The sequence below is a fragment of the Solanum verrucosum genome, unplaced genomic scaffold (genome assembly GCF_900185275.1).
Source record: "Solanum verrucosum unplaced genomic scaffold, falcon-dt-bn FXZP01000196.1, whole genome shotgun sequence".
In the NCBI taxonomy this organism is placed as follows: domain Eukaryota; kingdom Viridiplantae; phylum Streptophyta; class Magnoliopsida; order Solanales; family Solanaceae; genus Solanum; species Solanum verrucosum.
In genome coordinates this window covers 1,997,614-2,014,305 of record NW_026020420.1, presented here as the reverse complement: position 1 = coordinate 2,014,305, position 16,692 = coordinate 1,997,614, and the positions used below count along the sequence as shown (strand labels likewise).

Sequence of the window (16,692 nt, the reverse complement as noted above, 5' to 3'; positions counted from 1 at the left end):
TGTAAAAATACATGTGTAATTCTTATAAAGTTATAATAACTAATTTCTTCAAATAAATAATTAAATGAAAGAAAAAAAAGTAATTAAGAAAATAATATAAATAACACTAATTATGAGATTAATAGCATTGATGAGGAAAGCAACTAAATATGATCATCTTTTTAAATTCTTTTTTAAGAAAATATATATAAACTTTAATTAAAGATAAATAAGAAAAAAAAACTTTAATTAAAGATACAAAAAATCAAGACAAAATAAAAGAAGAAAGAAATTAGAAGAATAATGAGGTTGAAAGAAATAATATCTAATTTTCTCTCTTTTCAAATCACAAAATAAATTTTTGCTTGTTCTCCTCCTAATTTGATACGAATTCCATAAATAGAATGATTTTTTCTCCAAATAATTTTTCTTACCCTTTGAAACACTAATCTACCTTCTTATAAATTTCTCAACCACAATGAATTTTCTCTCCTTGTAGGAGGAATAAACATTTTTTCAAAAAGTCTTTTATTTTGAAAAGAATTTTTTGTTACATAATCTCTTTCTTTACATCAATGTCTTCACAAGAATCATGAGATATTCTCTCTTTCTCTTTTGTTAAAAAAATCACATGACCTAGAAATTTGATGGACATCTTAGCGACAGAAGTTGATACCATATATTGATCATTATCGTCAGAAGAAGAAGAAGAGCCAAAGTGAAGAAATTTGTTCTTATTTGTTACAAATGCTTAACTATTTTTTATTTATTTTATAGGCTAAATAATTATAAACAGTTATAAAAAATGAATAGTTTTTATCTTTTCATCTTCCATTTTCATTTACTTAAATCTATATTAGTGTAATGGATGTTATAAAGGGCATAACTAATCGGGTATGACATAAATACTTTTTTTTTAAAATACAAATAAAAAATACAAAACAAAGATAAAATGTCAAAAAAAGGAAAAAAAAGATGAATAAAAATACTGTCATAGAGAGATGCCACATCAAATTGTCAATATTCAGCTTTATATATACATATATAGGTTCATGCCCTTAGATGTTATTTTATTACTTTAGCTGGCATCGACATTTTTTATCTGATATCTACTTTGGAACATTTTATAATGTGGCATAGGCTGACAATTGAGATCATAAATTTAAAATAATAAAATTTAATTTATTATAATACTAATATCAATATCATAAAGATATATATATATATATATATATATATATATATATATATATATATCATTTTAAAAAAATATAAAAATTATTATAAATTGTAATAATTAACCGCTTTATTTTTTTAAAATCATATAACTAATTTGATTTACACTCCAAAATTCATAAGTGTCACATAATTTACACATTAATTCTTCATTACTTAATATATGTAATTATATCAATGACATATAAATTGAAATAAAAAAATTACATATTTTATTTGAAAATCACGTAATAGTACTATAAGGTATAATAATTAACAACTTAACATATTTTAAAATTTTAGTTGACTCTCCGAATTCCATATGTCTCATGTAATTGAGACAGAGAAAAACATATATTGGTTTAAAATTAATAAAAATATTATAAATTATAATAATTAACAACTTAAAATTTATAAAAAAATCCTTTAAAAAAATTTAGTTGGCTCTCCAAATTCAATCGGTATTACAATAATTAAAACATAGAAATTAACATAGATTGGACTCCTGCTGACATTTATGTTTTCTTTTTCTAAATTTTTTTTTTTATACTTTATATAAATAATTTTTTAATGTAAAAAGTATTATAAATCATAATAATTAATAACTTAAAATATTTCAAAACATATAAAAAGTTTTTGTTAACTTTCAAAATTTCATCTATACCGCATAAATTGGGAGAAATATAGATATATAGATATTTTAAGTTGCTAATTATTGTGAGTTATAGTACGTTTTATGTAATTTTCATATATATTACTCGCTTTGTCCTGATTTATGTTATACAAATGAAATTTCAAAATTCAATGAATTTTTTATAAGTTTTTTTTTATATTAACTTGTTAATTATTGTGATTTATAATATATTTACGTAAAACACTCTAAATAAAAATAATTAGCAACTTAAAATATATAAAAACATACTAAAAAATTGATTAACTTCAAATTTCATATGTACCACATAAATTAAAACAGAAACAGTAACATATATTGGGCGCCGTGCTGGCACGGGGTCCCATATCTAGTTATTAAAAAAAAAGATAGTTATAGGATTTAAATTTCTATCTTTGGTTAGAGAGATGCACCGAATCATCATCTTATTATTATATGCTACTTTTAATGTGGATTCATACCTCTATATTTAAATATTTTTTTTTAAAATATAACACTACTATGTATATGATCTAGAGAAAGGGGCATGGGTTCACGTGAACCCACTGAACCCCTCTAAATATGCCTCTGATCTTTATGTGTTGTTCGATTTGAAAGATGTGAATTAGATGCTATATAATTTCAATTGGATAAGAAATTCTTTCATGTGAATTAGATGCTATATAATTTCAATTGGATAAGAAATTCTGACCATGGATTGTATTATATTGTTTTAATAAATATAATGTTTGGATAGATTGTATTGTTTTTCGTCGTTACATAATGTCACACATTCATTAATTTGAGTGATAAACCTACAAGAAAAGTAGCTTAAGGGATAAAACTATTATCAAAAGATAGGATAAAAGATGGAATATAATTATTAAATAATAAATAAAAAACGACGCGATCACACCACATCGATTGTTACATAAGATGGATATTTTCATTATTACCTAATGATGAATTTAAACGATACGATATATTTAAAAAGGAGCAAATTAATATATTAATTTTCTAGCAAATGAAAAAACACAATTATTAAGAGACTTTGATATTCTCAAGTGAAGCACGAATATAAATGTTCTTAAAATCTTTATTTAATTTATTTTTCAACCTAACAAAAAAAGTAGTTAAATGGAAAAATTCTTTAAAACTTAGTGTTAAAGGAATATAAGGCAATTTAATGTGTGGTGAAATTTTGACTACGCAGGGTAGAATGATCAATTGATTTGAATATTATCTGTTTTGTTTATTCTATTCTTCTAATTTATGGACCAAATAAGACTAATCAAATGAATATTGTCCAAGTAATTTTACGATCTCAAAGAAGAACACGTAAAAATTATATTTTCATCTTTTAAACGGTTTAATCTTTAATATATTTTTAAAAAATAGATTGATTTTTAATCTCTATCTTTAACTATAGAATTTCTATCTAGCAAAATACAATTTTTTTAAAAGTGTAGACATAACTTATATAATATTATGATACGAAAATATAAACTTATATCCCATTAGAAAAGTTATTAGAAAAGTTATTTAATTGAGACCCAATGTCATAAAAAGTGTGAATTTTTGTTTTGATATGAACTTTAAGATTATAGAAATTGATGCTTGCAAGAAGAAATCAAAATCAGTTATAATGTACAGAAAAAATTGTGTTGGGAGTGCCATTTTAGGATGGATCTTGCAGTGCATAATTTGAATTTAGTCAAAGCGTTAATACGAATATCGAGTGAAAAATAACAAGAATAAAAATAGATATGGGTGTGTTTGGTACGGAGGAAAATGTTTCCCTAATTTTACGCGTTTGATTAATCAAAACATCTGAAAAATATTTTTAAATAAAAAATAAAAGCCTCCTTAAAAATAAAGAAAATAACTATCATAATGAAAATAAAGAAAACAAGTCGACATTATCTCCTCTCCAGCCCCGCAATTACCACCAACCCCATGGCCTTGCATCCACCACCCCCATCTCATACTCATAATTTTGTCTTTTATATATATACTAGTAAAGAAAGCCCGGGCGCTGTCCGGGCCCAACATTAATAAAGTTATATTGTTACTCTCTCCGTCCCATATTAGATGAGAATCTTACTAAAAATATTTTTTTCATATTATTTGAGCACTTATTAAATTAGGATAAAATTAATTAATTCTTTTCCATTTTACCCCTACAATTAATATGACCATTCCTATATTGTATGTGTATTTTTTGTAACTCATTTCAATGTGCATTGATATAAACAAAGGACAAAATGGTGAAGTCTTCCAATGTATTAATGATTTCTTAATTACCGTGTAAAGTTGGAAGTGCCTATCTAATATGGGATGGAGGGAGTATAGTTTATGTATTGTTATAAAATTAGTAAAGATTGTTATAATATATTTTGCTCATAAGTGAGCTAATATAAAAACTTATTTGTCATTTGTCTTTTTAATTTCAATTTTAAATAGCAAATAAATGTAGGATAAGATTGAGGGTAAAAATGAAACATATCTTTCTAAATTTAAGTAAAAATAAACAGAGTAGAAGTAACATTAGGGTTATCGATAGGACTATTCATTCGGTTATTTTTAAAAAAATTATATCATTCAATTTTTTGGCTATTTTATAATGTATAACCAAAATTAAAATTTTAAAATCATCCCAATCCTAATTTATGTGACACAAGCAGTACAAAAATTAGTCTTTTTTTTGTTGTCTTGTAGATATTTGAAGTTATTAGTTATTGTAAATTATAGTACTTTTTATTAAAGTTTTTAATAACATATGTTACTTTTTATGTTTGAGAGTTAAACCAACTTTTTTTTATATGTCTTTTAATTTCATATGTGTTTTGTCCTTTTCCATTTTCAAAAACTAATACTCTCTCCGTTCCATATTAGATGAGAATCTTGCTAAAAATATTTTTTTCATATTATTTGAGCACTTATTATATTAGGATAAAATTAATTAATTCTTTTCCATTTTACCCCTACAATTAATATGACCATTCCTATATTGTATGTGTATTTTTTGTAACTCATTTCAATGTGCATTGATATAAACAAAGGGCAAAATGGTGAAGTCTTCCAATGTATTAATGATTTCTTAATCACCGTGTAAAGTTGGAAGTGCCCATCTAATATGGGATGGAGGGAGTATAGTTTATGTATTGTTATAAAATTAGTAAAGATTGTTATAATATATTTTGCTCATAAGTGAGCTAACATAGAAATTTATTTGTCATTTGTCTTTTTAATTTCAATTTTAAATAGCAAATAAATGTAGCGATAAGATTGAGGGTAGAAATGAAGCATATCTTTCTAAATTTAAGTAAAAATAAACAGTAGAAGTAACATTAGAGTTATCGATAGGACGGTTCATTCGGTTATTTTTAAAAAAATTATATCATTCAATTTTTTGGCTATTTTATAATGTATAACCAAAATTAAAATTTTAAAATCATCCCAATCCTAATTTATGTGGCAGAAGCAGTACAAAAATTAGTTTTTTTTTTGTTGTCTTGTAGATATTTTAAGTTATTATTTATTGTAAATTATAGTACTTTTTATTAAAGTTTTTAATAACATATGTTACTTTTTATGTTTGAGAGTTAAACCAACTTTTTTTTATATGTCTTTTAATGTTATATGTGTTTTGTCCTTTTCCATTTTGAAAAACCAATACTCTCTCAATTTTATTTTATATGTCATTTCTTTTTATAAATATATTGGTTATTCCTCTTCTTATTGGAACACATGTTGAATTGTGGTGAATACTTATTCCCTCTTCTTATATATACTAGTTACAGTAGCCCGTGCTAGCACGGGCCCAACATATATTTTTATTTTTTATTTTAATTTATGTGACATTAATAAAATTTTAACGGTCAAACAATTTTTTTGTATGTTCTTTAAATTTTAAGTTGTTGATTATTGTGGTTAATAATACTTTATATGTAATTTTCAATATTCTCTTTGTCCCAATTTATGTGTCATTCTTAGAATTTCGAAAGTCAAGCAAATTTTGTATATGTCTTTTAGATTTTGAAGTTATTTAATTATTATGAGTTATAGTACATTTTATTACGTATATGTTACTTTTTCTATCCTAAACTATGTGACATTAGTAGAATTTTGAGAGTTGATCAAATTTTTTGTATGTCCTTTAAATTTTGAAGTTGCTAATTATTGTGTGATTTGTAGTACGTTTCATGTTATTTCAAATAATATATGTTATTTTCTCTATCCTAATTTATATGGCACCAATAGATTTTGAGCTTCAACCAAATCTTATAGATATCTTTATAATATTTTAGGGTTTAACTTCCTCTTTTTGATTTTTAATCCATTAATATGCTTTCATCACAATTATCAGTAGAGCTACCTTAAACGGTGAAGTGGTGCTCTCTATGACCTTCATTGTCATTTTTCTTTTTTCTCCTTTTTCTCCTTTTTCTCAATTATATTATTTTTAAAAGTTATTTTCATAACTCACACTTCTTCATCTTCATAAATTATACTTTTAATTAGTATTAATAATATTCATAACTTTCAAACCTTTTATATTCATAACCCCAAAAAATTTAATTTTACATTAAATTAAAATATTCAACGCCTTTCTTTCTTTGGAGAGAAATGACATTAAATTAAAATGGTTGCCGCAATATGCTTAAGATGCTAGAATTCTTAAAGTTCATTTTAACTTTATGTATTTTTTTGTTGGAATAGCTTTCTTTTTATTTTGTATGTACTTTGTTGATGATTTTTAAGAATTTTTTTTTTTTTTCCTTTTTGTTAATCTTATTAGAACTTTTTTTTATGTATGTTGTATGTTGTTTAATATATTGATAGATTTTTAGGATTTTTTTTTTTTTTTGTTTATGTTAATCTTATTTGAACTTTTATTGTATTAAGTAAAAAACATTCTAATTAATTCTACTAAAGATTCACTAATTGAATGCTGAGAGAAATTAATTAATGTGAGAAAAGTACTAAAAGAAAGACTTAATCCTACTCCATCCGTCCAATAATTATTGTCTATTATACTATTTTGGAATGTCCTACAATACTTGTGCACTTTATGAAATCAATGGATAGTTTACCCCTTATCATTATCTAAATTGCTAATTATTGTTGTATGATTTGTAATATCTTTTACGCAATTTTCAAATAATAAAGGTTATTTCTTCTTTCTCAATTTATGTGGTACTAATAAAATTTTGAGATTCAATCAATTTTTTTTGTCTTTAAAATATTCTATTGTTAATTACTGTAAATTATTGTACTTTCTAAGTAATTTTCAAATAATATATATTATTTCATTTGTCCAATTTATGTGTCACCGATAATCAGATGTTTTACATATTTTTATATCTTTTGAATATTTAAGTAAATAATTATTGTGATTTATAATATTTTATACAATTATTTAAAAAAAATTAAACAACAAACAAAACGAATTCATCGTAGGAAAATTACCAAAGCATCCTTCAATACATCAATAATGGGTCCCACTTTTTGTTTAAAAAAAATATGCAAATTGGGAGGATATTTTTGTCCAAAGTGAAAATAGAATAAGTATAAAGCATTAAAGTCTTTTAAAATTTTAAATTGTTAATTCTTATTGTATGATTTGTAATACTTTTACGCCATTTTCAAATAATAGAGGTCATTTTTTCTTTCTCAATTTATGTAGTACTAAATTTTTTTTGAGATTCAATCAATTTTTTGTCTTTGAAATATTTCTAGCTGTTAATTACTGTAATTTATAGTACTTTCTAAGAAATTTTCAAATAATATATATTATTTCAGTTGTCCCAATTACCAAAGCATCCTTCAATACATCAATAATGGGTCCGACTTTTTGTTTTTAAGAAATTGCACATTTGAAGGATATTTTTGTCCAAAGTGGAAATATTGTGTAAAAAATGTGTATTTATTGTGATTTTGAATGTTTTGTGGGATAATAGGACGCACGCAAAGTTAAGGTGTCTTTTTGAAAATCTGGGACAACTTCAAGTATCACTTAATGTTTTTTCTCAAAATCTAATTTACTTTCGTAAACTATGTGTCAGATCAAAATCAGATTAACAAATTCAAAAGGAATGAGTAATAAATAGCTCATACAATGACATATTAATTATTTAAAAGAAGTACTCCTTTTGGTTGAAAGCTAACAAGATAGTTACAATGTCTAAATACTATAAAAATCTTTGCATTGTGACTTATTTTTTATATATATATATATATATATATATATATATATATAAATAGGCCCAAATGAGGTAGGTAATTAGTGGTGTTAAATTGTCCAATAATATAAATTTTAAAGGTACAACCATAAAAGAAGAATGTACAACACTATCTAGGCACATATCATCCAACACTTGTCATGTGCTAAGTAGTAGATATTCCCACTTATTATATATATATATATATATATATATATACTTCCAAAATACATATCAAATAAAAAAAGTAAGTAAGACATCAATTATTTTCTTTACAATATTTTCCAAAACATTTCCTTAGTACGTTAATAAGATCACAAGACACAATATAATAATATACAGTTCTTCCAAAAAGATTTACAAAGTTTGGAACATTTTAAATTAAAACAAAATAGTAGTCTAATTTAGTGACATAAGATGGGATGATTTTTCAAGTCTTCCTGCCAAGAATTTGATCGTCCCTTTTATTTTATGTGACACCGTTTAATTTGATATAGTATTTCTGAAAAATATAAAAAATTTAAAAATTTGTAGTTTAAAATAATCCTTAGATATTAATTGTGTGGTTTTAATGAAATGACAAATTTCAAGTTAATTAATGTAGTTTCTATTTCGAATCGTAATAAAGTGACATTCTTTTTGGGATAGACTAAAAATAAAAAAATGTCACATAAAATGGGTCGAGGAGAGTATTAGTTCGTCTTCCTCTATTGCATATTACAACCTAGATAACCTTGTTGCTTCACGACAATAAAACAACAATATATTCAATATATAATCTCACTAGTGACATTGTAACCTTATTTTCACGACAATAAAAATATTTGAAAAAAATAATAAAAATAGATACACCAAATGTTTTTTAGTCAAAATATTCATGCTTGAATATAACTCATGATGTGAAATTGAATTTGTCTTAACTAAAAACCTCATCAAGACATCAAAGTCCAAACATTTGCATCAAATTGAACGCAACTCTTTCATGAACTTGATTTGGACATATCCTTTTACTTAGTCACACGTTATAGGGTGGTGGGAGTGGGCGTTTTCGAAATCTCGATAACTTTCACGCAGATTTTACATTTATATTGACAACTTAGTAATATAGTACTAATTTTTTCTTGGTCCAATGGTAAAAATGGAACTTGTTTAAGTTTTATTATCCTCCTTAATGACGGTTCGAGTCCTTATGGGCACATATAATAATAAATTTAAAAAATAATCTAAAGTTATTAGAAACTCATTAGATTTAAATTTTGAATCCGCCTTCGAATGAGGAAGGTATAATAAGTGCCAACTTCCAACTCACTATGTTTGACCTTCCAACTCAATAGTTGCCAATTAACATGCTGTTTGTTGTGGTCAAATAGTTATAAATAAGGCCATTGTCATGCAACTTACCAACTGCATCACCAATATGAAACACTTTGTGTCTTTTTGGTACCAAGAAAAATATTTTTCATAATTTTTTAGAAAAATAAATGAATTTTATTTATTAATTTTTTGTGTTCGATAAGTAAATAAAAAATATTATTTTAAAAATATTTGTATATAACTTAGATAAATATTATGTAAGGTGAAGTGATCGAGAGGTAGGGGTGCAAAGGTGTATCCATGATTTTAAGATGATGAGTGCACTATATATTATGAAAAAGTGAATCAAGGTATAATTTTAATCGGTTTGACATTTAGGTTCTTATCACTAAAATTAAAATTTTAATATTATAGGTTCAAAATTATTTTTTTATCTATTCAAACTACTTAGAGAGGTGTCACTCAATTTTAGAAAAGAAAATAAAACAAGATAGATAAAAGATACAAATTTCCAACCTCACTTAGAGAGGTGTACACAATTATCATATGATACTCCAAATGTGGATTCACACATCTATATTTAAATAGTTTTCTAAAATATAACAACACTATATATGATTACGGAAGGGGAACATGAGTTCACGTGAACTCGATAACCCCTTTCTGGATACGCCTCTGCAGGAGTGTGGGATGGTAGGGACCGGAGAGGACACAAATCAATGTAGAATATATGTCATTTATATAGCTTACTTTCTTACTTTTATTAGGGAGTTCATACAATTTTTCTTACTTTTATTAGAGAGTTCATTTTTCTCATATTTAAATAAAATTATATCTACAACGAAAGATAGTACGAGGAATAAATCCAATTCAAAGAAAGAGATTACAATGCAAATTATTTACAAACTAAACATTTTGAAACTTCATTATGAACATCATCAAATTAATTTCTTTTAAATATTTTTTTGAAAAATATGACTAAATGCTAGCTAAATCATTAAGCCAAAACGTTTTTTTTTTTTTTAACTACATACGTAAAATTCTCCAAAATATTTTGTCAACAGAGGCTTGGGTGGGGGTAGGGGGTGGGGTGGGGGGGGAGGACTGAGGGAGGCATTTATTTATACGTATACACGTTTATTTTTTGGAAAAAAATAGGAGGGGCTGAATGGTATTCATATAATACGTTGAATATTAGTTCATATATATAAGTTTGAAAATAATAAATGCAAGGGGTTAAATTGTACGTGATGAATTATGATTTATTATTTAGCTCATTTTTACATATTCAATTTTAATTTATTTTAACTTTGCATTATGTTGGATAATTATCCATATATTAGGACTTGTGTCAAATCAACAACCTAAACAGTCTATTTATCACCCAAAATGTGGCCCACCTTAACTCAATTTGAATTTGTAAGATATAACTTATGCTAATAAGGTTAACTAAATATAAAAATTATTGGAATAAGAGCAATTTTTAGTCATTTTGGTAATAATAAGAGCATATTCAGAATTAATTTTTCATGAAGACTAAAATTATTTAATTTTATGTAGTAGTATTTTTTTATTTTATTGATGTTTAATATTTATTTTGAATATGATTAATTCAATAATAAAACATTCCTTATTACATTTGATTCGAACCAGAGCATTAAAAGGTAGTTTAATGCTTTATATTAAAGTTTAATTAAATTTAATGAGTCTAAAAAAATTCAAAAAAACATAACTTTGTATTAAAGACGATTTCATATTCGAAACTCAACCATAAAATCAACATTGAAACTGGTTTGGTGACAAAAACAAGGTTCCACAGTTGAAGGTTGGGCTGCGCCATTGGGGTGGGTGGGTAGGTGAGAACAATGGATACCCAAAATCCCACGTCTTGTCTTCACCTACTTTTCACTACCCTAATTATAAATTCACATTTTATTTCTAATACTTTCTTTTTTCAATTACAGAACCTCCATTGGTACTGTATTACTGTTCATCAAGATTCATCTTTTCTGGTAAGAATCCAATCCAATTTTTCCCAGCTAAACCCCTTTTCCCCTTTTTTCTCAAAATGGGGTTCTTTTCTTGGAATTTGAGATGTCATTTTGAGTAGTGACTGATGTGAAGTTTGTAGTTAATCAATACCCTTTTGTGTTTTTTGCTTTTATCTGTTTAAAGGTCAGATTTTTAGTACAGTGATTTAAGAATCTTGGATCTTTATCTGAATTTGAGATTCAAAGGTTGATATGTTTTGTTTTGTGGAGAGAACTAACTGAAGTTTGTGTTTTTTTTTCCTACTGTCTGTGTAAAGATCAGATTTTTATTTTTGAGAAATGGAGTTCTTGGAAAGACCTGATGCTCAATTGATTATTGGAGTTGCTGTTGCAGCTGTTGCTGTTGGTGCTACAGCTTATTTTTACTTCTCTTCCAAGAAGTCCAAAGGTTTGATTTAACTTAGTTTATCCATTTCCAGCATAAGAAAAACTGTTGATTGCACATATGTATGCTTGTTATTTAGGAGAAACAGGTGGATTGTTTTGAAATTAATGGTAGTGTAGCTAATATTTCATGGAAATGGTTGTGGACTTGGGGTGTGTGTGTGTGGTTGTGTGTCTATGTTGCTTGGACTTTTCAAAATGCCACAGGGTACGTGTTGGATTGTTCAAAAGTAGTGCATTTTTTAAGGATATGATACCTGTGTGGCCACATTTTTGGAGAATCCGAGCAATATAGGTGTGTTTAGAAACTATCAGTCATGCATGTTTAGTTTGTAACAAGCTACAACTCCCATTAAGAAACATGGAATTGGGATACTGGTGTTCATAACTTGATAATGTTTTGTGTATGTATCAGCAATCATCTAGTTTTTCAACTCAGTCTCATTCTTATTCATTTATATAATCAAGTTAAAACGTTCGAACCCTATAGAGCTAGGGGTGCTGTGTGATTTTTTCTTATTTTAAAGATGTCAAGATGTGTTCTGATTTAGTTTATTTCCTCAAGTCACTAACAAAACTGTGCCTAGTTCTGTTTTCTATGCCTTTGATCTCGGTTATAGTGACTGATTGTATCTTGTTATCTTAACAGTATGTTTAAACCCTGAAGAATTCAGGGCATTTAAGCTTGTGAAGCGCACACAACTTAGCCATAATGTGGCGAAATTCAGATTTGAACTTCCAACGCCCACTTCTGTGTTGGGACTACCCATTGGACAACATATTAGTTGCAGGTTTGGTTGATTAAACTATACTCACATGCCAGTAGTTTGTTTGTTTTTGCTCTCACCATTTGGATTCTTACTTGATGCTCAATCAATCAGGGGCAAAGATAGTCAAGGTGAAGAGGTTGTTAAACCATACACACCAACTACTTTGGACTCGGACATTGGATATTTTGAGTTAGTTATAAAGGTAAAAGTTAGGTAGTGCGGTGATTTTGCTCTTGCCTTTTCCTATCTCATTTTGGTGATTTTGATGGTTTGTATTTTGTGAATGCACAGATGTATCCCCAAGGAAGGATGTCACATCATTTTCGGGAGATGCGTGAGGGTGATTATATGGAAGTGAAGGGACCCAAGGTAGATTTTTTGTTGCTTGTGAGATAATTCTGCAGTGATGCTTATTGGTCATCTAGTTTCTTTTTTGCCTTTCAGAAGGGTATTGTTGTTTCTTTACCCTTTTTTTTTTTTTTGGTTTCTTTACTTTGTTTCCCTTCTTCAACAATTCCAAGTTTGTTAAATCATTGAATTAATATCCGGCAACTTAGAAAGTGAACAGAAGATTAACTACTGAGAAAAAAGTAGGAATCTTGTGACTTGTGGTGTATCCAAGAAATATTCTGCTGTTCTGCATATGGCTTGACCATATTTCTTTTCAGATTTCACCTTTCTATGTATTATGTTTTTCTTCTTCCATATCTAAGATTAAAAAAGATAAAAAATTTAAGATTTAGGCGCAGGAGAAATCTTACATTGCTTAATGGGTTCTTGATCTTCCATTAAAAAGCTTTTATCTGTTGAGGACTCACACATTGATGTCCTTTCATAAATAGGGCCGCTTTAAGTACCAGCCCGGACAAGTTAGAGCATTTGGAATGCTTGCAGGAGGCTCTGGCATTACCCCAATGTTCCAGGTCTGTTTTCTTTCTGCTTTACTTAAACAACTCGTCTTTCCTTTTTTTTTTTTTTTTTTTTTTGTAAAAATGGTTGTTCTGGAATGAAATATTTCAGAGTTTGATGTTGGTATACTTCTTTTTGTTTCTATCCAGGTTGCTAGAGCTATTCTTGAAAATCCTAATGACGCGACAAAGGTGCACCTGATATATGCTAATGTTACTTCTGAAGATATTCTTTTGAAGGTACATATTCATCTCTTTTTTGTCATTCAATTAGTTCATACATTACACTTGAATGTTTGAACAAATTTTATGCATGCACTTGACTGCTCTCCTGTCACAGAATCGTAGAACTGTATTGAGTAGTAGGTTTATTGTTATCTCATTTTTATTTTTTTCCTGGAAGTTCCTTAGTTCTTATGCAATTCAGACATGGTACTTTATTTGTAAAATGTGTGCTTAGTTGAGTCCTCTGACCTCTGCTAATCTATGCTTTAGAGATATGAGAGAAATTGTCTGATTGTCAAAAACGCTTTCAGAGCTTTTTTTTTACTTGGGAAACATGAAACGAAAATACAATGATTTGCACTGAAGAATTAAAGCATTTGTGCTTTTTTTTGTCAAAAAAAATCCTACAATAAAGATAACAGCTTCCCTAAAGCATCCAAACTTCCTATCTGCCGACTTTTGTTGTATTAGTAAAAATTACAGTATGCTACTTCCCGGGTTTCCCCCTTCAGATCCAACTTCATCCTTTACTAATAATTTTAAGAAGCACACTCCCACAAATATGGCTCATGTCTAAGTAATCTGTAGTTATGTCAGATAACTTTCTACTGTTTAGAAGTATTGGACTCTTTCGCGCTTTCATAGTCTAATTTTTATTACTTTCTCACTTCTCCCAATTCATTATTGACCATCACCTGCATGTTGAATCTTCTATGGGATCCTTTTCTAAATGCAATATTCGCTTTTCTAATTATGTTGGCGAATGTTCTATTTTTAGGAACTATAGGGATACAGGGAGTAGACCTGTTTGTTTTTATCTAAATATTGAAGCATATTATCCAAATGATTTTATATTTGCGAAGTCGATCTTTGCCAAACAATAAATAACTTTCCTAACCTGTATGATAGTTGGCCTTTTAGCAGTTTGGGGAGGACATAGTTGAACATTATTTATACTGAAGTTGATGACTCCTTGAAGTGTTGATAATTGTGCCAATCAATATTTGTTTCTGGGGGAGGGTGGAGGTGACTTTCGTGGGCGTTTGGCTAATATCAAGTGTAGTATTTGTTTCTGTGGAAAGACATATCAGCTTGAGCGTATTGAATGTCCGCACCTGAATTTGTATTTATTGGTCTGCAGGAAGAGTTGGAGGGTCTTACTGCTAACTATCCTGACCGTTTCAAAGTTTATTACGTCTTGAATCAGGTCAGTTCTATAACTTTCTTTCTCGTTTGGAATATGATCTATTGACCTTTTTCTCCTTCTACGTATAATTATTTTGATTTTGTTTAATTCAGTTCTGTATATTATTCAATATTCTTTTCTCTGACGTGTCGTGTTTTGATAGCTAACTCAATACTGTAGTTTGTAGTAATATTTCAAAATGTCCAAAACTGTCAAATGATTTTCGTTTCATCTCATTACTGATTCATGTAAATTATAATGAAAAATTGATTTAAGTTGACTGGTTCGGAAACTGGCACTTCAATTCTCGACCTTTGGAGGCACGGAACTCCTTTTTTGTGGTGTAACGTGTTAAACTTGTTGTGTCCAATTGGTTCTCCACAACATTTTTGAATGCTGAATAAGCATACATCATGATCCAAACAAGATGGGGTTCAATGTCGATATGGCACTATGTCCCCCTCCCTTCCAAAAAATATCAAAAAGAGAAAAGTCTAGCTTATAGTGATGTGATTTCTTTTTTCTTTTGTCTTTCCAAGTTGCTCCTTATAACCGTACATTTCTCTTGCAAGTAGACGTGCTTTTACATCATATGCATTGAATCAAATCATTAAATAGTTCTCTTAATATATATGTGCAGCCTCCGGAAGAGTGGAGTGGTGGTGTTGGATTTGTCTCCAAGGAAATGATCCAGACTCATTGCCCTGCCCCAGCAGATGACATTAAGGTAATACATTGCATCTTTGAAGTTGCTAACAGCTATCGATTCCAATGTCACGAGTTTGTAGTAAGAGAATAGGTAGATTATCTTAGAAGTTCATGGAATATCAAGGGAAAGCAAAGTTTCGACTGATTTCATGTTAAACGTGCAGATACTGAGGTGTGGTCCACCACCGATGAACAAGGCAATGGCTGCTCATCTTGAAGCCCTTGGATATTCACCGGAGATGCAATTCCAATTCTAACTTCTTTTACTGTTTTCATTTTTATCCCTACATTAAAAGTAACCTCGATTACAAGGGGTTGCGTTTTATAGTCTGGGAAAAGACATTTTCCATTTTTGAGTGAAGAGATTCAAAACCATGCTTTCAAGTTTGAATAACATCTCATCCTTGAGTAGAAATGTCCTCTATGCTATTCTGGTCTTGGTTCAAAGTGCACTAACATCAAAGTAACAGTTGAGTTGCATGCAGTCTTGTTTTTCTCAAGTTGTTTTTTGTGCAAGATTGGAAACAAATCTCTCTACCTTCGGAAGGTAGGGGTAAGGTCTGTGTACACTCGACCCTACTTGTGGGATTACTAGATATGTTGTTTGGTGCAGAGAGAGGTGGAAGTGTAATTTGTAGTTTCAAAGAGCGTCAGCTCGAGTGAAGATATTTTGAGTTCGTTTGAACGTGAAAAAGTTACAGTGTATCTGCTATCTTCCACCAACATAAATAATCGCGTCAAACCAAAACTTGGACAGAGAATCCTCCAAACATATTTCTTTTGGTGTTTGCTTTTGCTAGGATTTGAACCTTGAAAATCATTGATTGTTAGGTCATATTTTTAAAAGTTGGTTAGAATATGAATCCTAATTTTGGTATAAAATATACCACAAATACTCACAAGGAAGTTGGGAGGGCCATTGAATCCTAATTACTTTTGAAAACAATCTTTCTATTTCTTTACGAATGGATGCACATAAAGTAAAGTTAGAGTTAAAATCATACTCTCTCATAGGGGTATGATAAATCAAATTGAAAACGTGATATTGATTTATCGTTTATTAATGTTTTGAAAGGGTT

The 16,692-nt window shown here is 28.2% G+C and overlaps 1 protein-coding gene across 2 annotated transcripts; it reads left to right on the top strand.

Moving 5' to 3' along the window:
• Positions 1-11,166: 11,166 nt before the first annotated feature.
• Positions 11,167-16,113, top strand: LOC125840946 (NADH--cytochrome b5 reductase 1). 2 transcript variants are annotated; one of them, XM_049519930.1, is made up of 10 exons: positions 11,167-11,393; positions 11,690-11,820; positions 12,466-12,607; positions 12,698-12,788; positions 12,878-12,955; positions 13,429-13,509; positions 13,645-13,734; positions 14,861-14,926; positions 15,546-15,632; positions 15,778-16,113. In XM_049519930.1, the coding sequence occupies exons 2-10, from the start codon at positions 11,712-11,714 to the stop codon at positions 15,868-15,870; spliced, it is 837 nt and encodes a 278-aa protein (XP_049375887.1). In that variant the 5' UTR covers positions 11,167-11,393; positions 11,690-11,711; the 3' UTR covers positions 15,871-16,113. The 2 variants fall into 2 exon arrangements, with proteins under 2 accessions (XP_049375887.1, XP_049375888.1); XM_049519931.1 differs by having other exon boundaries at positions 11,333-11,393; positions 11,695-11,820.
• Positions 16,114-16,692: the final 579 nt, after the last annotated feature.

Bases quoted from the DNA above. Each gene is read 5' to 3' on its own strand.
- LOC125840946 (XM_049519930.1), top strand. From the start codon at position 11,712: ATGGAGTTCTTGGAAAGACCTGATGCTCAATTGATTATTGGAGTTGCT. The intron at 14,927-15,545 runs GTCAGTTCTATA...ATATATGTGCAG, and splicing joins TTTATTACGTCTTGAATCAG to CCTCCGGAAGAGTGGAGTGG. The intron at 15,633-15,777 runs GTAATACATTGC...TTAAACGTGCAG, and splicing joins CCCCAGCAGATGACATTAAG to ATACTGAGGTGTGGTCCACC.